The sequence below is a fragment of the Sapajus apella genome, unplaced genomic scaffold (genome assembly GCF_009761245.1).
Source record: "Sapajus apella isolate SASKATOON/1434 unplaced genomic scaffold, GSC_monkey_1.0 scaffold19, whole genome shotgun sequence".
Classification (NCBI taxonomy): domain Eukaryota; kingdom Metazoa; phylum Chordata; class Mammalia; order Primates; family Cebidae; genus Sapajus; species Sapajus apella.
In genome coordinates this window covers 3,001,234-3,024,391 of record NW_022436959.1, presented here as the reverse complement: position 1 = coordinate 3,024,391, position 23,158 = coordinate 3,001,234, and the positions used below count along the sequence as shown (strand labels likewise).

Below are 23,158 nucleotides of genomic sequence, written 5' to 3'. Positions count from 1 at the left end.
AAAAAAAAAAAAAAAAAAAAAAAAAAAAAAAAAAAAAAAAGATTCCCCTAATCACTTAGGAAATGAATAGCATCACCTGCCTTAGAAATTGCATGAAAAATTAAATCTTTTTTAAAAAATAATTTAGATAACACGTCTCTAAATTATTTTTTAAAGTCTCAAAAAAATCTAAAAAAATAGAAAACACAGAAGTTCATTCTAACAGGCTATACTGGTGAAAACCAGAATAAACTCCCCTTTGAATGGGATTCTATTTCAAATGACTTCTCCAAACTCAAGAAAAATCACCTATGAGAAAACCTTAATAAACACTCTAAGCGAAGCTCTTCAGGGAGTTACAGGATGAAAAGGACCTGGACATTTCAGAGCCTCGTTAACCTGTGGGAAAGTGTTATAGTATGACTTCTTTCTGCCTGATAGATAAGATAGCCCTGAAAGCTGTCATTTCCTTGCCCTCTGCAGTCTTAACAGATTTGTTTAGTGCTTAGCAGTCTTATTTCAGCTTTCTGCTCTCCAGCTCGATAAATCTCAGTTCATCATATTCTTTTGGAACATTAGTTTGCTGGTGTCCTCCACTCACTGTCTGTTTGCATGGAAGGTTTGTTTTTGGTGATGTGAGACTGTGCACTGACCTCAAGCCTGCATCTTCATAATGTGGATGATTCACAATGGGTCGAAGTGCAGACAGCTTAACACTTGCCATCGTGGGCATGGCACCTGCAAACACTGCATCTAGAAAACAAGAGGAAGGTCTCAGGATGACATTCAATAAGTGTGAGAAGGGGTCTCCTTCAAGTTTAAATCAATTATTTCATAAGTAACAAAGCAGAGGCCCAGCAAGGTTCATGACTTCAGGATTCAATGGCAGAACTACTAAGTCAGATGGCTGATAAAATAGCAGTTGGCAACCAGGCCTGGGTAAACGATTTTTCTTGGAAAATAGAGCTTCGTCATCTCATTAAAAAAAAAAAAATCTCAGAAATCTTTCCTGAATCTAGAAAAGAAGTATCAAATGGACTAGGAAAGCTTTAAAGTAACAAGGAATTCTGGAAGATGATTTAGCATTCAATCTTTTGATACACAGATGATGAGAAAGTCTTCCCTTCTACGCATGAATGAAGTATCACATTCCATGAGTTTATTTCAAGATGGAATGTGAAGAACTAATATTAAAAATTCACTAAGAAAATAAGCATAGAAAAAATTATTTTAAATGTGCATTTATGACTGTGAATAAATTTTGAAAAAATTAAAATTTATAAAAATGGCAGAATCATCCCCAGGCAAGATGGCCAAATAGGAACAGCTCTGGTGCGCAGCTCCCAGCGAGATCGACATAGAAGGTGGGTGATTTCTACATTTTCAACTGAGGTACCTGGTTCATTGAGACTAGCTGGACAGTGGGTGCAGCCCAAGGAGGGTAAGCTGAAGCAGGGTGGGGCACCGCCTCACCCGGGAAGTGCAAGGGGCCGAGGAATCTCTGTCCCCTAGCCAAGGGAAGCCATTTGGGGCTGTTTCCTGCACTCTGGCCCAGATACTGTGCTTTTCTCATGGTCTTCACAACCCGCAGACACGGAGATTCCCTCTGGTACCTACACATTCATCTGGGCCCTGGGTTTTCAGCAGAAAACTGGATGGCCATTTGGGCAGAAACCGAGCTAGCCACAGCAGTTTTCTTTTTCATACCCCATTGGCACCTGGAATGCCAGCAAGATAAAATTGTTCACTCCCCTGGAAAGGGGGCTGAAGCCAGGGAGCCAAGTTGCCTGGCTTAGCGGGTCCTACCCCCAAGGTGACCAGCAAGCTACAATCCACTGGCTTGAAATTCTCACAGCCAGCACAGCAATCTGAGCTTGACCTGAGTCCTTCGAGCTTGGTGGGGAGGAGGGGCATCCACCATTGCTGAGGTTTGAGTAGGTGGTTTCAACCCCACACTATAAGCAAAGCTGCCGGAAAAACCCATCTGGGCAGGGCCCAACACAGATCAGCAGCTGTAGGCACTGTCTCACTAGATGTCTTTGCTGGGCAGAGCATCTCTGAAAAAAGGCAGCAGCCCATCAGGGACTTATAAATAAAGCCCCCACCTTCCTGGGACAGAACACCTGGGAAAAAGAGCAGTAGTGGGTACAGCTTCAGCAGACCTAAACATCCCAGGCTCTGAAGAGAACAGCAGATTTCCCAACACAGTGTTTTAGCTCTGATAAGGGACAGACTGCCTCAAGTAGCTCCCTGACCCCCATGTACCCTGACTGGGAGACACCTCATATGGAACAGCTCTGGCTGGCATCTGGCAGGTACCCCTATGGGATGAAGCTACCAGAGGAAGGAACAGGCAGCAATCTTTGCTATTCTGTAGTCTCCACTGGTGATTCCCAGGCAAGCAGGGTCTGGAGTGGACCTCGAGCAAACCCCAGCAGACCTGCATCAGAGGGGCCTGACTGTTAGAAGGAAAACTAATAAACAGAAAGAAATAGTTTCAACATCAACAAAAAGGACATCCACTCAGAGACTCCATCAAAAGGTCACCAACTTCATAAACCAAAGGAAGATAAATCCACAAAGATGGAAGAAACAAGCGCAAAAAGGCTGAAAACTCCAAAAACGAGAACACCTCTTCTTGAAGGGATCACAGCTCCTCACCAGCAAGGGAACAAAACTGGATGGAGAATGAGCCTGACAAACTGACAGAAGCAGGCTTCAGAATGTGGGTAATAACAAACTTCTCTGAGTTAAATGAGCATGTTCTAACCCAATGCAAGTAAGCTAAGAACCTTGAATAAAGGTTAGACGAAATGCTAACTAGAATAACCAGTTTAGAGAAGAACATGAACGATCTGACGGAGATGAAAAACACAGCACAAGAACTTCGTGAAGCATACACAAGTTTCAATAGCTGAATTAATCAAACAGAAGAAAGGAGGATATCAGAGATTGAAGATCAACTCAACGAAATAGAGCAGGAAGACAAGAATAGAGAAAGAAAAAGAGTGAAAAGAAATGAACAAAGCCTCCAAGAAATATGAGATTACATGAAAAGACCAAATCTATGTTTGATCGATGTACCTAAAAGTGACAGAGAGAATGAAACCAGGTTGGAAAACACTCTTCAGAATATTATCCAGGAGAACTTCCCTATCTAACAAGGAAAGCCAACATTCAAATTTAGGAAATACAAAGAACACCACAAAGATATTCCTCAAGAAAAGCAACCCAAAGACACATAATCGTCAGATTCACCAAGGCTGAAATGAAGGAAAAAATGTTAAGGGCAGCCAGAGAAAAAGGTCGGGTTATCCACAAAGGGAAGCCAATTAGACTAAAAGCAGATCTCTCTGCAGAAACCCTACAAGCCAGAAGAGAGTGGAGGTCAGTATTTAACGTTCTTAAAGAAAAGAACTTTCAACCTAGAATTTCATATCCAGCCAAACTAAGCTTCATAAGTGAAGGAGAAATAAAACCCTTTACAGACAAGCAAATGCTGAGAGATTTTGTCTCCACCAGGCCTGCCCTACAAGAGCTCCTGAAGGAAGCACTATACATGAAAAGGAACAACCAGTACCAGCCACTGCAAAAACATACCAAATTGTAAATTGACGCTAGGAAGAAACTCCATCAACTAATGAGCAAAATTATCAGCTAGGATCATAATGGCAGGATCAAATTCACACATAACAATATTAACCTTAAATGTAAATGGGCTAAATGCCCACAGACTGAAAAATTGGAAAAAGAGTCAAGACCCATCAGTGTGCTGTATCAGGAGACCCATTTCATGTGCAAAGATACACATAGGCTTAAAATAAAGTAATGGAGAAAGATTTACCAAGCAAATAGCAAGAAAAAAAAAAAAAACACAAACAAACAGGGATTGCATCCTAGTCTCTGATAAAACAGACTTTAAACCATCATAATAAAGGGATCAATGCAACAAGGAGCACTATCCTAAATATATATGCACCCAAGGCAGGAGCACCTAGATACATAAAGCAAGCTCTTAGAGACCTACAAAGAGACTTAAGGCTTCCACACAGTAATAGTGGGAGACTTTAACATTCCACTGTCAATATTAGACAGACCAACAAAACAGAAAATTAACAAATATATCCAGGACTTGAACTCAGCTCTGGACCAAATGGACCTAACAGACATCTACAGAACTCTCCACCCCAAATCAACAGAATATACATTCTTCTCAGCACCACATTGCACCTATTCTAAAATTAACCACACAATTGGAAGTAAAACACTCCTCAGCAAATGCAAAAGAACAGAAATCAAAACAAACAGTTTCTCAGACCACAGCACAATCAAATTAGAACTCGGATTAAGAAACTCACTCAAAACTGCAAAACTACATGGAAACAGAACAACCTGCTCCTAAATGACTACTGGATAAATAACAAAATAAAGGCAGAAATGAAGGTGTTCTTTGAAACCAATGAGAAGACACAAAGTAGCAGAATTTTTGGGAAACATTTAAAGTAGTATGTAGAGGGAAATTTATAGCACTAAATGCCCAACAGAGAAAGCAGAAAAATCTAAAATTGATACCCTAACATCACAATTAAAAGAACTAGAGAAGCATGAACAAACAAATTCAAAAGCCAGCAGAAGGCAAGAAATAACTAATATCAGAGTAGAACTGAAGGAGACAGAGACACAAAAAAACCCTTCAAAAAAAAAAAATCAGTGAATCCAGGATCTGGTTTTTTTAAAAAAGATCAATAAAACAGATAGACCACTAGCCAGACTAATAAAGAAGAAAAGAGAGAAGAATCAAACAGATGTAATAAAAAATGATAAAGGCAGTATCACCATTGATCCCATAGAAATACAAATTACCATCAGAGAATACTATAAACACCTCTATGTATATAAAACAGAAAATCTAGAAGCAATTGATAAATTCCTGGACACTTATACCCTCCCAAGACTAAACCAGGAAGAAGTCAAATCCCTGAATAGATCAATAACAAGGTTTGAAATTGAGGCTGCAATTAATAGCCTACCAACCAAAGAAAGTTCAAGACTAGATGGTTTCACAGCTGAATTCTACCAGAAGTACAAAGAAGAGCTGGTATCATTCCTTCTGAAACTATCTGAAACAATAGCAAAAGAGGGAATCTTCTCTACCCCATTTTATGAGGCCAACATCATCCTGATACCAAAATCTGGCAGAGACACAACTAAAAAAGAAAATTTCAGGCCAATATCCCTGATGAACATCGATGCAAAAATCCTCAATAATATACTGGCAAAAAACTGAATCCAACAGCACATCAAGAAGCTTATCCATCAAGATCAAGTCGGCTTCATCCCTAGGATGCAAGGCTGGTTCAACATACGCAAATCAATAAACATAATTCACCATGTAAACAGAACCAAAGACAAAAACCACAATTATCTCAATAGATCAGAGAAGGCCTTCGACAAAATTCTACAACGCTTCATGCTAAAAACTCTCAATGGTATTGATGGAATGTATCTCAAAATAATAAGAGCTATTTATGACAAATTCACAGCTAATATCATACTGAATGGGCAAAAACAGGAAGCATTCCCTTTGAAAACTGGCACAAGACAAAGATGTCCTCTCTCACAACTCCTATTCAACACAGTATTGGAAGTTTCGGCCAGGGCAATCAGGCAAAAGAAAGAAAGAAAGGGTATTCAAATAGGTAAAGAGGAGGTCAAATTGTCTCTATTTGCAGATGATATGATTGTATATTTAGAAGACTCCATTGTCTCAGCCCAAATCTCCTTATACTGATAAGTAACTTCAGCAAAGTCTCAGGATACAAAATCAATGTGCAAAAATCACTGGCATTATTATACACCAACAACAGAGAAACCGAGAAACATGAATGAACTCCCATTCACAATTGCTACAAAGAGAATAAAATACCTAGGAATACAACTTACAAGGGATATGAAGGATCTCTTCAAGGAGAGCTACAAACCACTGCTCAAGGAAATAAGAGAGGACACAAACATATGGAAAAACATTCCATGCTCATGGTTAGGAAGAATCAATATTGTGAAAATGGCCATATTCCCCAAAGTAATCTATAGAGTCAATGCTATCCTTATCAAGCTACCACTGACTTTCTTCATAGAATTGGAAAAAAACACCTTAAATTTCACATGGAACCAAAAAAGAGCCCGCATAGCCAAGACAATTATAAGCAAAAACAACAACAACAACAACAACGACAACAAAAAACAAAGCTGGAGGCATCATGCTACCTGACTTCAAACTATACTACAAGCCTACAGTAACCAAAACAGTATGGTACCAGTACCAAAACACATAAATACACCAATGGAACATAGAATAGAGGCCTCAGAAATAACACCACACACCCTCAGCAATGGGAAAAGAATTCCCTATTTAATAAATGGTGTTGGGAAAACTGGCTAGCCACACGCAGAAAATTGAAACTGGATCCCTTCCTTACACCTTATACAAAAATTAACTCAAGATGGATTAAAGACTTAAACATAAGACCTAAAACCATAACAACCCTAAAAGAAAACCTAGGCAATACCATTCAGGACACTGGCATGGGCAAAGACTTCACGACTAAAACACCAAAAGGAACGGTAACAAAATAGACAAATGGGATCTAAATAAACTAAAGAGCTTCTGCACAGCAAAAGAAACTATCATCAGAGTGAACAGGCAACCTACAGAATGGGAGAAAAATTTTGCAGTCTACTCATCTGACAAAGGGCTGGTATCCAGAATCTACAAAGAACTTAAACAAATTTACAGGAAACAAACAACCCCATCAAGAAGTAGGCGAAGGATATGAACAAACACTTCTCAAAAGGAGACTTTTATGCAGCCAACAAACATATGAAAAAAAGCTCATCATCACTGGTCAATAGAGAAATACAAATTAAAACCACAATGAGATATCATCTCACGCCAGTTAGAATGGCAATGATTAAAAAGTCAGGAGACAACAGACGATGGAGAGGATGTGGAGAAATAGGAACACTTTTACACTGTTGGTGGTAGTATAAATTAGTTCAACCATTGTGGAAGACAGTGTGGCCATTCCTCAAGGATCTAGAACTAGAAATATCATTTGACCCAGCAATTCCATTACTGGGTATATAACCAAAGAATTATAAATCGTTCTATTACAAACACACATGCACACATATGTTTATTGCAGTACTGTTCACATAGCAAAGGCTTGGAACCTACCCAAATGCCCATCAATGATAGCTTGGATAAAGAAAATGTGGCACATATACACCATGGAATACCATGCAGTCATAAAAAAAGAATGAGTTCATGTCCTTTGGATGGACATGGATGAAGCTGGAAATCATCATTCTCAGCAAACTAACACAAGAACAGAAAACAAAACACTACATGTTCTCACTCATAAGTCGGAGTTGAACAATGAGGACACATGGACACAGGGAAGGGAACATCACATACTGGGACCCACGGGTGGTGGAGACCTAGGGGAGGGATAGCAAAAGGAGAAATACCTAAGGTAGATGATGGGGTGATGGATGCAGCCAACCACCATGGCACGTGTATCCCTACGTAACAAACCTGCATGTTCTGCACATGTATCCCAGAACTTAAAGTACAATTTAAAAAATAGCAGAATAAATTACTAAGAACGTATATTCAACTTTTGCCTGCAAGCTATTTAAGCAGGATTATTATCTCCTTTGTTTCGGATATTCTAAAAGCAACACTGCTTAGAAAGAGTAAGATTACTGGAGGTAACTTGGGTTTAAGAGTTTGTACTGGTATATAAAATTGTGGGAAAAACAGCTAAATAATATGAAATTTTTTTTACCTGGTTTAGTACTATATTTGATCCATTCTATCAGTTCTTCTTGTGGCAAATTGCTGAACTCCCCTACAATATTCCACTGGGTTTGCAGATTTGCTGAACCTTGTATTGACATAGCTGCTAATATAGCAAAAACAACAGCACCAGGATGTACTTTGCAAAAGAGCCATCCAAATAGCTGAAACCAAATTGAGAATATATTGGTAATTGTTAGTATAAAGTAGTTGCATCTATTATGCAAAAATTCTTCCCAGAGAAGAATGTGGCCTCTGCTAGAGGCCTAGATAAAGGATTAATTATCCAAAAGAAAAAGCCCCAAAATATAATCTTTGGGATCAAAAGAATTCTACCATGAGTCTTATGTAAGTGGAACACAATATAGAAAGCTCTTTTCTCAATCTGCTTTCTCTACTCTCAAATTCAAGTAAAGCCATACCCACCGACACAATGTACAAGGCCCAGGGCAAAACAAAAATGTGGGGTCCCTTGTTCAAAAATTACTAAGAAGTTCAAAACAGCAGCAGCAAATATTCAACCAAGTTCAGGGTCCTTCTGAACGCAAGGCCCTGTGTGACAGCAGAAACCCCACACTTGCAAAACCTGCCCTGGATGACCCTTTCTATCTGGTTGGTGTAAAAGTAATGGCGGGTTTTGTCATTAAAATAGCAAAACCTGCAGTTACGTTTGCACCAACCTATATTAGTCATGCTGCAGAATAAGACTCAAGATTAAAGGATTCCACCCAGCCTCCTTTCCTGTGCCAGCCTGAAGGAGTCAGAAAAGTGAAAAGCAGTGCCCTTTTATCATAATATAACATTCTGATTGGGAACTTCGAGGCTGGCTAATTTTTTCCATATTCAAATAGTCCACACTCCACAACAACACTTGGTTCTCCTGATCTTTCTCTAAATGTCTGCAGAGCTAGATTTCAAGTTTCCTGAGGGCTTATAAACACTGGGTTTTTTTCAACTTTTCTGTCCACTACTCTATCTCACATCCTAGAGTGCACAGTGTAGGTGCCTAGTGAATATCTGCTATGTTTAAGAGAGGTGCTGCTATTGTACCTAGGTGGGTTGACTAACGGAAAGGCAACACTACGGAGAGGCATAAAAATCTGTGAATACAGAGCAAGGAGGCAATTACCAGGAAAAATAAGCAGAAAACTACCACAGAAGGCTTAAACTAAATTTTAAAAAGCACAAGTCAACAATGTGCACACAAATGTGCACCAAATGAGTGAAAAAAAAAAAAGGTTCAAGTTTGACACTAAAAAAAGAACATATAATTTGCAAGCACTTATAACTTGAAATCAATTATTAGAATTCTTTGTGATATGAATGTCACAACAAAAAAGTTATTATTTGTACAATTAAGCTCTGCTTTCCATCAGCACCTGCAGTAATCTCTCATGAACTCAGCCTGTACTAAATCAGTGTTTGCTGTACACCAACAACTAGTGTAGAAGTCTTTAGAAAGACAGAAAATGATCAGCTTTGGCCCTCCTTGCCCTTTAAGAAAGATAAGTACAAAACCATAAAGAGCTTTAACTATAATCACTTAAAAGACTTTGTAATTCATTATTTTAGGGCCACTCAATAATAAAGGCTAGAATTATCATCGTAGCTATACTCCAACATAACATGTTACCTGTCTTGAGCAGATCAGTGATGCCATAACACACATGTGGGGTGTCAAGAAGAGTTTTAGTCTCATAATTAAAATACCAAGGGCTGTATATGCTAACAATTGCAAAGCATGATAGACCAGCTGAAAGAAAAAAGAAAATATTTTTTACTCCTACTGTTTGTGAAGTTTAAGAATACTAAGCTGGCAGTATGCAGAAAAGAGTACGCTCTCCTTAGTAACAAAAACTAATACTCCTTTGGTTTCTGAAATTTCTAAAACAATTCTTAAAATTCACTTTCAAATGGTTCCATTTTAGTGGAAGGCTAAAATTATATAGTCATTAAGGCAAGTGTTTCTGCGATTCTCAGAGTCAAATCTGTTGTTAATAAAGCCCACATTTCTGAATCTACCTTGATGCAACCATTGGATCAAAAATAGAAAGTGGTAAAAGAAACTACTGCTGCCTCAAGATCTGAGGACTCTACCTTGGAACCGGCCTCAAAACCAGGCTGGACCAGTAGGAGATGGGAGTAGTAGTAACCAATCACATCTCTGAAGCTTCAAGCAAGGTGAGCAGAGAGGAAAGTGATTTCCAATCATGCAAAAGACACCTCACATGTATGTCTAAATGGGCTCTAGAAATCAACTACTATTAGCGTAAAGATGATCACAGCAGAACAAATGGGTTTTCAAGTAAATTTTAACAAATGAATGGTCAGTCAATCTGCATGTATGTAGCATTCTCATAAAACACATAATACCAGGCTATTTTCAAGATGATTACTGACAACTGCCAACAAAGTTAGAAACTGGAACTAGAAAGGGAAGTCTAAATACATGCAACTTTAAGATAAGTAAAATTATAGTAATATTAAGTCTTTACCTCTCCATGATCAAACTGGTGTTTTCTGGAACAGAAAAAAATATACTGCTATCAGTTCATTATTGAAGCACTTACTTCATATGTTTGCATTTTCATCTTGCAAATAGGCATTTTACAACTTCTATAACATTCTCTCAGGACATATACAGGCAAATCAAAATAACTAAAAGTTACATGCCAAAACTGGTGCTATACTCTTTTAAGAATTATGAAGAATGACAATGTTGTATTATATCCTGACTATTTGACTACATGGGTATTTATTAGGACAACAAAGGCACACTGTGGTGTCCCAGCTCCCTCACTGGTGATACCCCAGCAAAGCATGGAATGAAAAAGAACTTTGAGATTCTCACTAGGCACCCAAGTATAGATGACAAATAGGTGGTTACATGTATAAATCTGAGTTCAAGGGAGAAGTCCGAGTCAGAGACAAAAATGTGTGAGTTGACAACACACACCTTGTCTTTTTTAAGCACTGATATGTTCCCAAGACCTAGAGTAACGCCTGGTATTTAAAGCTCAACTTTTTTTTTTTTTTTTTTTTTTTAATGAATGAACAAGTGTATCAATAAACTGTTAATCCGGTAGCATATAATCTAATTTGAGAATTTGGCCTCAAAAATACTGACGTATTAACAAACTCAGGAAACATAAGGGTCTAGTGAAGGAGATGAAACAGTTCTTTATTCTTCTTTCACGCCAAGTAAAAACTATCAGTTACCATTTGTTGAGCTCTTACAATGTTAATATGCTTAGTACATTCCACTAACTCTAATCCTCCAACCATTTATCACCCCAGTTTACAGACAAGGAAAGGGAATCACGGAGCTACTAAGTGGCAGCCAGGACTATATTTTGACTGACTTCAGAGCCAATATACTTTTTACTACATCATGCTGCCTCTATCCCACTTCCTGGGTCTTTGAGTAAAGAGAATATTGGCATTCACGTCTCTGATAGTTAGAATTTATGTCCTACTCTTCTCTTTACACTGGCTTTGGTACTTATGCAAAATAAAATGTCAACATGCCACACTCCTCTTCCAAAAAAGAGCTCTGATTCTATTTGAATTGAAAACCCTATGAAGCTCAATGGTTTCCTATAATTATTTCTATAGGTGAGTTATTCTTGAGGGGACAGCTTTATTTCTGTGAAAAGTTCCACCTTCCTCTTCCAGAGTTGCATACTAGAGCTGAAACTTTGTAGCTTCTTCCTGAGCTCTTCAGAAATAATCTCAGTTCAAATGAAGAAATATTTTGGCATTGTAAACCAGGACCTTCTTTCCCCACTAGCCCTCAACTGAAATGCTACAGGTATGAACAAAGGCATAGTTACAATAAATTGTTTCTAAATGAGAACAAGAATTCTCTCAGGAGTATGTTCAATAATTTATCATTATGTTGGCAGATACTTGGAGGTGAGGGGATAATATAAGGCTGTGTATATTCAGATTATAAAAGAAAATATAGATACATACATTTGACAATCCTTATCCTCCAAAAAATCCCAGAAACGAATAAAAGTAAAATTAAAACTACTTTCACACTTCACCTTCCAATCCCACACTCTTAATAGTTACAGGTTTTACCTTTCCAGATCACTTCTATGCACAGATAAACACATAAAAATCTTCAAATTTTAAACAGAAGCATAATCATCATACACACACACACACACACACACACACACACACACACACACACACACACAGAGGCAATTTTTAAAATTCAATAACGCATAATGGACCTATTTCCATAAAGATGGCCTAAAATTCCACCCTGATTGGATCACGACAGATATTTTGGATGTTTCCATTTCTCATATTACATACAATACTACAAAAGGCACTTCTCCCCATCATGTCTGTATTTCTGTGAGCATCTCTTGAGGGTACACTTGCACTGGTGGAACTGCAGGGTTAAAGGACAGACCCACTCTATGTTTTACTGTGTATTGCCAAATTTCCCTCCCATCTACTACCTCCCACTCTTGTAAGCATTGGATGCATTATTAATTTTTAGAAATATGATAAGTAAAAAGGTCTTCACTTTAACCTGAATGTCTTTATCAGAGGATCAAGACTACCTTTTCATGTTCATTAGTCATATAAATACTCACTCAACTACTATTCTTTACAATCTTGCAGGAATTGTATATAAAGTGTTGAACAAGTGATCGGTCTCTTCAGGAGATACAGGTGACACATCAGTATTTAAGAACAAAGGTGATAAATGGTAAAAGAGGAAGATATAGGGCGTGATGGTGGAAAATACCAAGCATGCCATAGGCCTCTCTAAGATTATAAACATACCCTTTGGGTTAATTTTGGGGATTCATTTTTTTTTTCTACACCTAATTCTCTGCTTCATCTGAAATTTATTTTATGTAAAAAGTGAGGTATGAATTCAGTTTTATATTTCCCTGCTCATTTCCCAAAAGGCAGTCCACTGGTCCTAAAACCACTCACATAATAATTTACTTTCCCTGCTGAAGTACAAAACCGTGCCCTTCAAATGTAGATTATGTGCAGGGCTACTGTCAGATTGTACCGGATGACATCTGAAGGATGAATAAGTGATGTGCTGTGTTCTGCATAGCCAGGAAATAAGGAGAAATGCTAAGAAGGGAAATGACCACAATAAACACATCAATTATCAAATATTAGGCATATAACATGTAAGTATAAAATCAATACACTGTAAATATCTATTTAATAAATGAACAGAGTAGGTTAACAAAATTCTTAATAGCATACTTACCTTACATGTGTCTGTTGTTTAGCTAAGACACCCCACATATCACTAATAATCTGTAAATAGATTTTGAAACACTTTAGAAAAGCTGTGTTGGGGAAAATAATATTTTAACTAAAGTATCTTCTAAACTGTAAAACTTTTAATGAAAACTATAAGTATGAAGACAAGAGATAACTTAGAAAATAATAATCACAACAACATAATCTTACATTTGAATAGTATTTGATTAAAGCTAATATTCAACAACTGTGTTGGGTAGATTATATCATCCTCATTTTGTAAATGAACAACAGGCTCAGATGGATTAAATAATCTCCCTGAAAGTAGACACTACTAAGAAGCATTACAGTCTTGAACCCAAATCTTCTGGCTTCAAATTCACATTCAGTGCAGCTGCCACCACACCAACATTGTTGGCAATACCTCTCCTTAATTGTACACACAACTAGAGAGCTGGCTCAAAGGTTGATAATTACAGCTAGAAGCATTTGAAAAACAGTCACCATGCTTTCATATTTAGCAGTAACAGGGAGGTCATCTAATCTAAAATCCTATCTCCAATATATAATGTGAACAACTGTTATAGTTCAGAATATTCTACAAATAAACGAAATTGTGTTAACACAGAAATCACTGGCTACAGATCAGGAAACTTTTAAGGTCCGTAATCTCTTTTTCCACCACAGATTAATTTCTATTCACTCTCTTAAGACACATTTGGTTACATAATGCACAATCCTGGAAAGAAAAAAAGAAAAGGAATATCACACTTGCTCTTGTTTGTTAAACAGTTAGTCTTCTTTGACCTTATTTATATCTGGGCTTAGAATTTTACTATCAAAGCCAAGTTGGGAACATAAACATTTTATCTAGTTCATCAACACACTGCAAATACTCTATTTTTTTCTTTCTGATGAATAATAAACACAATCCAGGAGTTAGTGCACACTGGACAAATCACTTAGAAAGGCATATAGTAAACATTTTAGAAAAATATTTAACTTAAAAGCCAGTAATAATTTACACAGGCAACTTGCATCTGGGTCAATATGGTCTCTGATCATGTCTTCCAAAATACATGACTATCAAAACTTGAGCCATCCATTTCCTATGTCTATTTTACGCTAGCAGATAGAATGAAGATGTATAAATGTCTATGAAAAACTATCACTAAGAAAACATAGAATATGTTACAGTAAGCCCATACAAAACACAGTTTCAGATTAATATGTGGCCAAGTATATGGAACTACTACATAAAAACAAGAAAGTATTTTACTATAAGAACGACCTCTTAAGTGATGGACATACCTTTCTAACAATTGCAATAAACACTACAAGAACAACTGGAAGCAATAATGTCTTCGTGTATCTCAGTGGAGTCTGAAATACAAAGAGATGTTTTGTTAGAAGAAAATATTTTAACCAAACAAAACTTCATTTCAAATAATGAAATAGATGAATTTCTAAAACTAGAGAAATATGAACTTCACCAATCTACCCACTGACTGCCATCAAAAAAAGGCAGGTGCATTTACAAAGAAATGAACTTCCCCAAAATGCTGAGTTGAAACACTAAAAATACAGTACCCAAACACCTGTAAGTGTGAAATGTGACTGAAGAGATTACTGTTCACTTTTTGCATGCTACTTATCTAACTAGAGAGACCAACTTAATATTTACCTAACATAAGTAAAGCTCCTTTAAATATAATAAGCTTTTCCTGTATATTTTGTGGGGGATGAAAATATTATCCTTGAAACACACACACACTTTCTCTCTCACGCACAAACAAAATAATGATCAATGTTTATGAGGAGAACAAAACACACTTTTACATTTTCTTTAGTAACAGAAAAAAAACTACAGAAATAAGTTTAATAACAAAGCTCTACACATTGTGATCCTGTGCACCCCTTAATTATCTCTCCACCCAAAAAAACCACAGTTTTACACTTTTTTTTACTTTTATGTGTGTTAATTATGGGTTAATAAGACTGCATCATTTTGTTTACTCCATTATATATCTTAAGCATCTTTTCATGTCATATGAAAAGCTGATATCATGTTAGGAAATACCATGTTAAATGTTCCCCTCTTCTCCACTGGATGTGTGTACTGTAATTGGAACATATGTTCCCTGAACTGGCATTCTACCCTGTCTCTACAGCACAGTCCCTGTGAATTCAGACACTTGCAGTGATGAGGAATGGCATGCTGGAAACAACTTTGCTATTTTCTTCAAATTAACTGAAGTCATGCTATGTCTTATAAATTATTTCTTTCATCACATAACTTACATTTAGTACTCTCAGGTTGTAGCAGTATGTATGATGTTCTTAATAACATGAAAGAACTTCTACCACATCCTGATTCTCTAATATTTGAAGGAGTCTTGATCTCCTGTGAACATGCATTTCAATGTCTTGCAAGATATGCTTCCTCTATTTGTTTCAGCAGGTTTAACACTATAACTCATATACCTTTGTCAGCCATTGTGTGTCAAAACCATTTGCTGGAACCAAGAAATGAAGACTGACAGGCCACTGGAGTAAACAGTACCTCTGCAGGACACACTCAACTCAGAATGACTGGTAGATAAAAGTTTGCTCTGTGGTGCCCTGCCATCCATTGGTCTAGAGTTCTGGACACTGGGGTAACACATAGTATCATTAGGGATACTACATGTCAATAGAGTATTGTTGGCCAGTTTCAATTATACATACACACACACACGACTTTGAAGGAAAATGTGTCACTGATAATATAATTAATCAGTACCACATGGATGGTGTGAAAAAAGGCACATATATACATGTTTGTTGTTGGATGAACTGAACCATCTCATAAAGTACTGCAAATTAATATTTTATTTATTTAAATATTTCTTTAAAATATCAAAGTGTTTTCCTATGCATTATCTCATTTTGTCTTTGCAATATCTGTTTATGGCATGCTATTAGAAACTAGTAAACTATAACACAAGGAATGAGAGTTGCTTGTTCAAGAACATCAAGCAAAATTGCAGGGTTCTGTCTCACAATCCACTAAACTACTCTCTGCTTTCCTTCTAAACATCTGAATACGGTTTTAGAAAGAAAAATGCTGTTGGAATGAAAAGCTTGGACTTGATGTTTCAAAGCAAATATCTATTTAAATAACCACAAAATGAGTGAAAATGTAGGAGTTTGAGAGCATGACTAAATTAATGCTATCACTGAAAAATGGCAACTTGAAATGCCTTTGTGTTTACTCACCTGGAAAACCACTTTTAGTTTGAATGTATATTTCTAAATTATCAAAACGAGTAAAGGCCATATATTTCAGGGAGCTGCACTAATGTAAACAGAAATATCTTCCCCTAAGCTGCCAGATTTTCCTTTCCTTCAAACTGAGATAACAGTACACACAGAGTCTGATATAAGAGGAATACCCTTTATGAAAAATGTATGGGCCAAAACCTTAGGAAACAGAACTAGAAATCGCATCTTACCTCTTTTTCCATAAAGTCAAACTCCGCTGCACAGGTATACAATAAAGTATCAAAATCCTTGTAACTGAAGAATTTTGATGTTAATAAGTTGCCAATATGAGCCTGGTAAGAAATAAAATTACCATTACATTAAGCCATATACTGCAATAATATATTTTAACTTCAATAGTATCTGAAAGAGTTTTCATTATATTATGGAGCCCACTGTTCTCATACCAAGACTGCTTTTGTTAAAGAAGGAAATGCTATTATCCCTTCTTTTGCTGGTAAGTGATAGCTCCAACGACACCCTACCTTCCTCACTCGACATCCCAAAGGCCTTTTCCCTTGGGTTTTCCCAGCTTACTGTGCTAAACCTGGTGAAACAGGCTACATAGTATTTCCTTTGCTGGAGCCTACCAGCAGCTGCGGGCTTGGGAACACATACAGACTTCTCTTAATCATAAAAGGACAAAAGGCTATGGGGTAAAGAAAAGGAAATCCTAATTCTGAAAAGAAGATTGAAAAGAGTATTTGAGTGAAGTAGAAATGGGTAGGCATTGGAATAAAAGGCACTTTCTGACTGACAATCAACTCTCACATAATTATTTACATGTTATCAAGCATTCTCACTCATACTACCACATTTACCTCCTGAAAAAACCCACATGAGGAATGTGGAATTATTTTCACTTTATAAATAAGAAAACTAGGGCTCGAAGACAAAAAACATTTACCAAATGTTCAATTTGCCAAACATCTGGCAAAAGAGGGCATGCATGAGCTTTCTATTCTACGGTCTTAGCTAATAGTCTTTATTTAGATAGATGTTGCAAAGACGAAAGAAAAGAGGAGAAATTATATCTAGGACAAACCATGACTACAATTCCATGTGATATCTACATGAAGCAGAAGGAACAGGGTAAGAGTAGGAACTAAAAGGTGGGTATGTGATGAAGCATTTCAAAATACTGTGTCTTGTTGGGTGAAGAAATATATGCTAATAAATTTAATAAATCAAAAGGAAGACTATACAGCACCTAAAACAGCATAAGAAAACAAATCTCATACAAAATTAAAGAAACTAAGTCCTAGTATTATGACAATTATCATATATGTAAAGAGTGTAAATTCACTAATTAAGGGACAGATGCTCAAACTGGACTTAAGGGAAAAAAATCCAATATTATGTTATCAATAAAAGATATACTTAAAAGTATGCTGAACGGTTGAAAATAGAAGAATGGAAGAAGATACACCAGGTAAGTTTGAAACAAAGAAACCTGTCAGCAATTATAATGTCTCACAAACTGAATTCAAGCAAGAAATACATGAAAAGAGATATTATATGCTAATAAAATTAAAAAGATTATACATATTGCCAACATATCTGCAGTTAAAAACACAGATGCAAAGCACACAGAATAAGAGCTGAAAAAACTATATGAAGAAATAGGAAAGTTGACGGTTTTCATTGAAAATGTTAAACACTGCCTCCTAGAATAAAAAAGTTGACAAAAGTTAACATAAAAGCTGAATACAATCAATTAGCTCACAGAAAATATAAAGTTCACAAAGAGAATACACATTATTCTTGAACACAAGTAAAATATTTTAATATTCACAAACCATGTAACAATAAATTCCATATATATATTTCTGATTATAAATGCAATAAAACTAGAAAATAACTAGAAATTGCTTTAAAAATTATTTTGATTGGAAACTAAATATCATAAAACTTAACCTTTAAAAAAGTCACAAACAGCCAATCTGTAAGATACATATACAATACTACATACTTATAAGAAAATTTTAGCTTTAAAAGCATTGATTAGAAAATAAGAGAGGTGAAAACAACAGAGCTAAGCATTTTCCCTTGGGTATGAGATAAGAGGAAACAAAAAGAAGCAATAAGGACAGAAACTGGTGACAAAGAGAAACACAACAAAACCAAAGAGGACTAAAAAAAGATGTGACTTTAAAAATGATAAAACAATAAACCGACCTCTAGAGCAAGTAAAATGAAGAAAATAAAAGATGCAAACAAAAAGCAAAATGAAAAAGGGAGAAATAACTATGGACTCAACATAATTAAAATAAGAAGAGTATGCTATACAATTTGCTAATAAATTGTAAAACCTAGGTAAAATGGATGCATTTACGGAAAATCACAGAACACCAAAATTGGCACAAAAAGCAACAGAAAACTTGAATAGAAGAAAAAGTATTCAAATCACTGAAGTAGAAATCAAGTATTTTCCCTCCCAAAAAGCCCTAGGCTCAGGTGGTTAACATAGATGAATTATTAAACTTAAAAAAAAAAAAAAACAACATTTCACAAGTTGCCAGAAAGTAGAAAAAATAGAAAAAAAGGACTCCAAAAAAAAAACCTCTTAATAGGAGACCAATATTAATTCCAAATCCAAATAAGGAGAAGTCAATAAAAGAACAAAAGGTCATTTTCCATATAGACACATACACAAAAATTCCAATAAGAATTTAACTGACTAAATTAAAAAAGCATTATCCATTTGATGACATATACAAAATGGGCAAATTCCTCACTCCAGATGAAATGGAGAACTTCCTAATGAAATTGAATTTGCAGTAAAAAGCCTAGTCACAAAGAATGTTCCAAGCCATGAGGGCTTCATTGCCAAATTCTACCAAACATTTAAGGAAGAGGTAGTAACAATTCTACACAAAAATCTCTGTGAAAACAGGAGACAGAAAACTTGCAAATAATTTTAGGAGACAATATTACTCTGAAACCAAAACCAGACAAAACCATTACAAGAAAAGAAAAGTACAACAAATATTCCTCATGAATATAGACAAAAATCCTTATAAATATTAACCAAATCCACCAATATAGAAAAATACTACATTTGAGCAGGTGAAGTTTATCCCAGGATACAAGCTAGATCAATATTCATATATTGAAAAATGTGGAGACTTCCAAATGTCAGAGTGAGGAAGTTGGTAACTCCCATTCCCCAAAACAACTTTAAAATTGGAAAAAACTATTAAAAAAAAAAACAAAACTCATATCAGGTTCTAGAAACTGACCAAAAGGAAGCAACAATGTGTGAAGCATTCATTCATAAAAAAAAATTCAGAAAGTCTAGGTAAAAACAGTGGGAGTCTGTGGCATTTTTACCTAGGTTGCTCCCATCCACCCTCAGCACCACCACCACCTCCCTCATACTATTAGTGCAACAGTTCTTTTGAAGGGGGCAGGGAGGAGTGTGACTGGTCAAAAACAGAACCTTTGCTACTGGAGCACACTGACCTGATTTGGGGTGGAGAGTTAAAAACCTTTGCTCAGAGGTACTATCAGTAAAAGTGGAGAACTCAGCAGGAAATGAAAGGCTGGGTAGCCTTGCCACTCTCTTCCTTTAACCAATGTCAAAATTAAGAATTTGAGCCGATGCCCTTGACCGACGTTACATATTTCTAGAAATGCTAAAGTTACAACTAAATTATTTCTGATTTGCAAATAACGAAGTCTACAGCACTTTTTTTTTGGACCTGGCATGATTTTAGGCTATGACAGAAAATGACAACAATCGCTTTAACCTGAATTAATACCGTAACTGGTTCATTTTCCCCCAGTGAGGAAAACAGATTTCATAAACGCAGGACTAGGGCTATTTCACTTGCCTTCCTGCTCATGCTCTGCATATTGGCTGACTCACCCGCCTGTCAGCTCTCATTCTCATAGCTGACTTCTAGGATCCTTCCCTGATGCTCCTCTTGTGTATCCCTGCAGCACTCTGTACTTAATTTTTTATCATAGCCTTCATTACATTGTACTATAACTGCTAGAAATTGTTCCTCTTTTCCAAATTTTCCGCTAGACCGTTATCTTACTCAGTTTTGTATCTCTAGGATTCCTTCTACTGTCAGGCACACAGGACGTACTGAATGAATATATTTTCAACTATACTTTTATAGTTTAAAAATCTTTCCACAGATTGTAGACCACCCATTTAATAGCTCATGTGTTTTCAATGTTTTAAGCCAAAATAACCCTTGTCCTTAAGAAAACCTAAATAAAAGAGATTAAGGTTAAACTGTCCTGGGTAAAAGAGGGGCTAGGAGCTGGGGGAGTAGAGAGCCCTCAGGGAAGAGTCCTGAAAGTCCTAGAACTCCACATAACCCAGTTTCAAAACTATAGCATTAATCTCGTTCAGAAAGAAACAGCATCCATCAAAATAAATTATAGGGGGAAAAAGTAGTTTATTTCTTTCATGTTGGTTCTTGTGCTGCTTTCTTTTTTAAATTAAATCTTTGCTAGCCTCCTGACTTAGGATGTGCTGATTAAAACACCAAAATAAAATAGGCAAAGCAATTGCGGACAAGGAGGATCCTTAAAATTATAAGACAGACTTTTCATTTTATCTTCCCTCCTGCCCTAATACCAAAAACAAATAAAAATCTTCTCTAAGTAAGACTAATTTGGATTAAATTATCTATAAAGACTTATAAAAGCCTTTTACAAGTAATGACTTGAAAACTGGGGAGAAAAAAGAATGAGACTATAATACAATCACCAGTTAAGGCTCTGAAGATGGTGTCTTTACCAGTTACAAATAAGCTAGAGAAAAATGACTGTTATAGACCTTAAAATTTGATCTTTAATCTCTAGAAGTTTCCTGCCTTAAAATTTTAGTAATATAGAAGGATCAATAAAATAAGAGATTGTCTCAAGAAACTAATTTTGGAAAACAAAAATCTATATACAATTACATTTACTTTCTAGTATATTAAATACATAAAATAATAGTTGAACAGACTTCATTGTAGAATTTCATTTAATGATACTTGAACAACTCAAACAATTTATTTTATTTTTTTGAGACAGTCTCGCTCCATCGCCAGGCACCAGACTGGAGTGCAGTGGCGTAATCTCGGCTCACTGCAACCTCCGCCTCCTGGGTTCAAGCAATTCTCCTGCCTCAGCCTGCTGAGTAGCTGTGATTACAGGCATGCGCCACTATGCCCAGCTAATTTTTGTATTTTTAGTAGACACGGGGATTCACCATGTTGGCCAGGATGGTCTCGATCTCCTGACCTTGTGATCCGCCCACCTCGGCCTCCCAAAGTGCTGGGATTACATCAAACAATTTATTCTTAGCCTATTTGATTATTTTCAAGTCTTTCAAGTTTAAGCAAAAATGCACTTACATCATCTGTAATACCAAAAATTTTAGATGTCAAGTACTTGAGTATGACAGTTCCAAATAACCAAAAACATCCTTGAATAACCTAAAAAAAGAAAAAAAAAAAACTTTCATGCTTCATATTCCATAGACATAGGCTAGGAAGAAAAAAATAAATGCTTTACTCATACATGAAATACACATAGCTACCTACAAGAGAAAATGCTAAAACATGTATCTCAATTTAAAATCAAGAATGTTGCTCAAAATCAAGAGGCAATAACTAAAAATAAAAATATAATCATATAATCTTATAAAAATTAATATATTTTATAGAAGATTTACACAACCACTGCAGGTAAATTTCCCTTTACACTTCTTATACATGCACTGTTTCTCAGAAGAAACAAGAGTAATAAATACAACTGGAATTCTTTAACTACATATCAAAGATTAACTTTGACCTGTTTCATAAAAAGTGCAATTTGGTACATTAAAATTGAGCCCTAATATACTATAAAACTGTTGGATCCCCTGCATTACATAGATTATTTTCTTAAAAGTAAAACATAAACCAATGATATATTTTAGAGAAGAAAAAACATAAGCATTAAAATAGATTGATTCTTACCCATAAACTAAGTTCAGATACATTTATTTTCAGGAAATGTGGTTTCATTGCCAGAATACCCTGAATAGAGAAAATAACATAGTATATAGTTAATACTTACAGACTTAAATTCAAGTACCAAAAAATTCTTCTAAATAATAAGATTCTCAAGTATCTACAATTTAGCACATGGTCAATTTTCCCCATTCCATACACATGCTCATTTCTATAGTCAGTGACTTCAAGGTATTGCCCTATTATCCAGAGTAAATTAGATGAGTGCACGACTTTTTAAAGTTGAAAAGGAATCACCATATGTTAATGTCTAGGACTGATCTGACATCTGATTTATCTATTAGCCACGAAGTACATAACAATTTCAGAATTTTGGCCAGCAGTCATACAGGCATAAGATTTTCCTTTGCTAAAAATTACTGACTCTTAGGGTAAATAACAAATGAAATTGTAATGGATCAACTAAATATTTCTCTTGCTAAATCTTAAGTATTTTCAGGTATTAACACTCCCAAACTGTATTACCCTTAGGGAGCTAAAACTACTTCAAATATGGCAAAAAATATGATTAGAGATCAAACCATGAATACTTGAAACCAAATTAAATCTTTTTGGAAGTTTCTGAATATCTGAAAATACAAAATGTGATACAATTCAGGTCCCAAAGTGATTAATTATAAATATATGCAAATATGTGTTTATAGTTAAATATGCACAAACATGCCGTATTCTGTTATCATTTTTTTATACACTAAAATATACACAATATACATAAATATGCTTACTTCATACCTAAGAC

The 23,158-nt window shown here is 35.9% G+C and overlaps 1 protein-coding gene across 1 annotated transcript in view; it reads right to left on the bottom strand.

The window, feature by feature from the left end:
- Positions 1 to 23,158, bottom strand: part of DPY19L1 (dpy-19 like C-mannosyltransferase 1) — a 121,622-nt gene that overhangs the window by 10,337 nt on the left and 88,127 nt on the right. The window contains exons 12-20 of the mRNA XM_032286816.1: positions 22,366 to 22,425; positions 21,760 to 21,840; positions 16,588 to 16,689; positions 14,405 to 14,476; positions 13,098 to 13,147; positions 10,336 to 10,360; positions 9,474 to 9,593; positions 7,830 to 8,004; positions 633 to 732 (exon numbers count right to left, since the gene is read on the bottom strand). Coding sequence (XP_032142707.1) covers positions 633 to 732; positions 7,830 to 8,004; positions 9,474 to 9,593; positions 10,336 to 10,360; positions 13,098 to 13,147; positions 14,405 to 14,476; positions 16,588 to 16,689; positions 21,760 to 21,840; positions 22,366 to 22,425 — 785 coding nt within the window. The remainder of the gene's footprint in view (positions 1 to 632; positions 733 to 7,829; positions 8,005 to 9,473; positions 9,594 to 10,335; positions 10,361 to 13,097; positions 13,148 to 14,404; positions 14,477 to 16,587; positions 16,690 to 21,759; positions 21,841 to 22,365; positions 22,426 to 23,158) is intronic.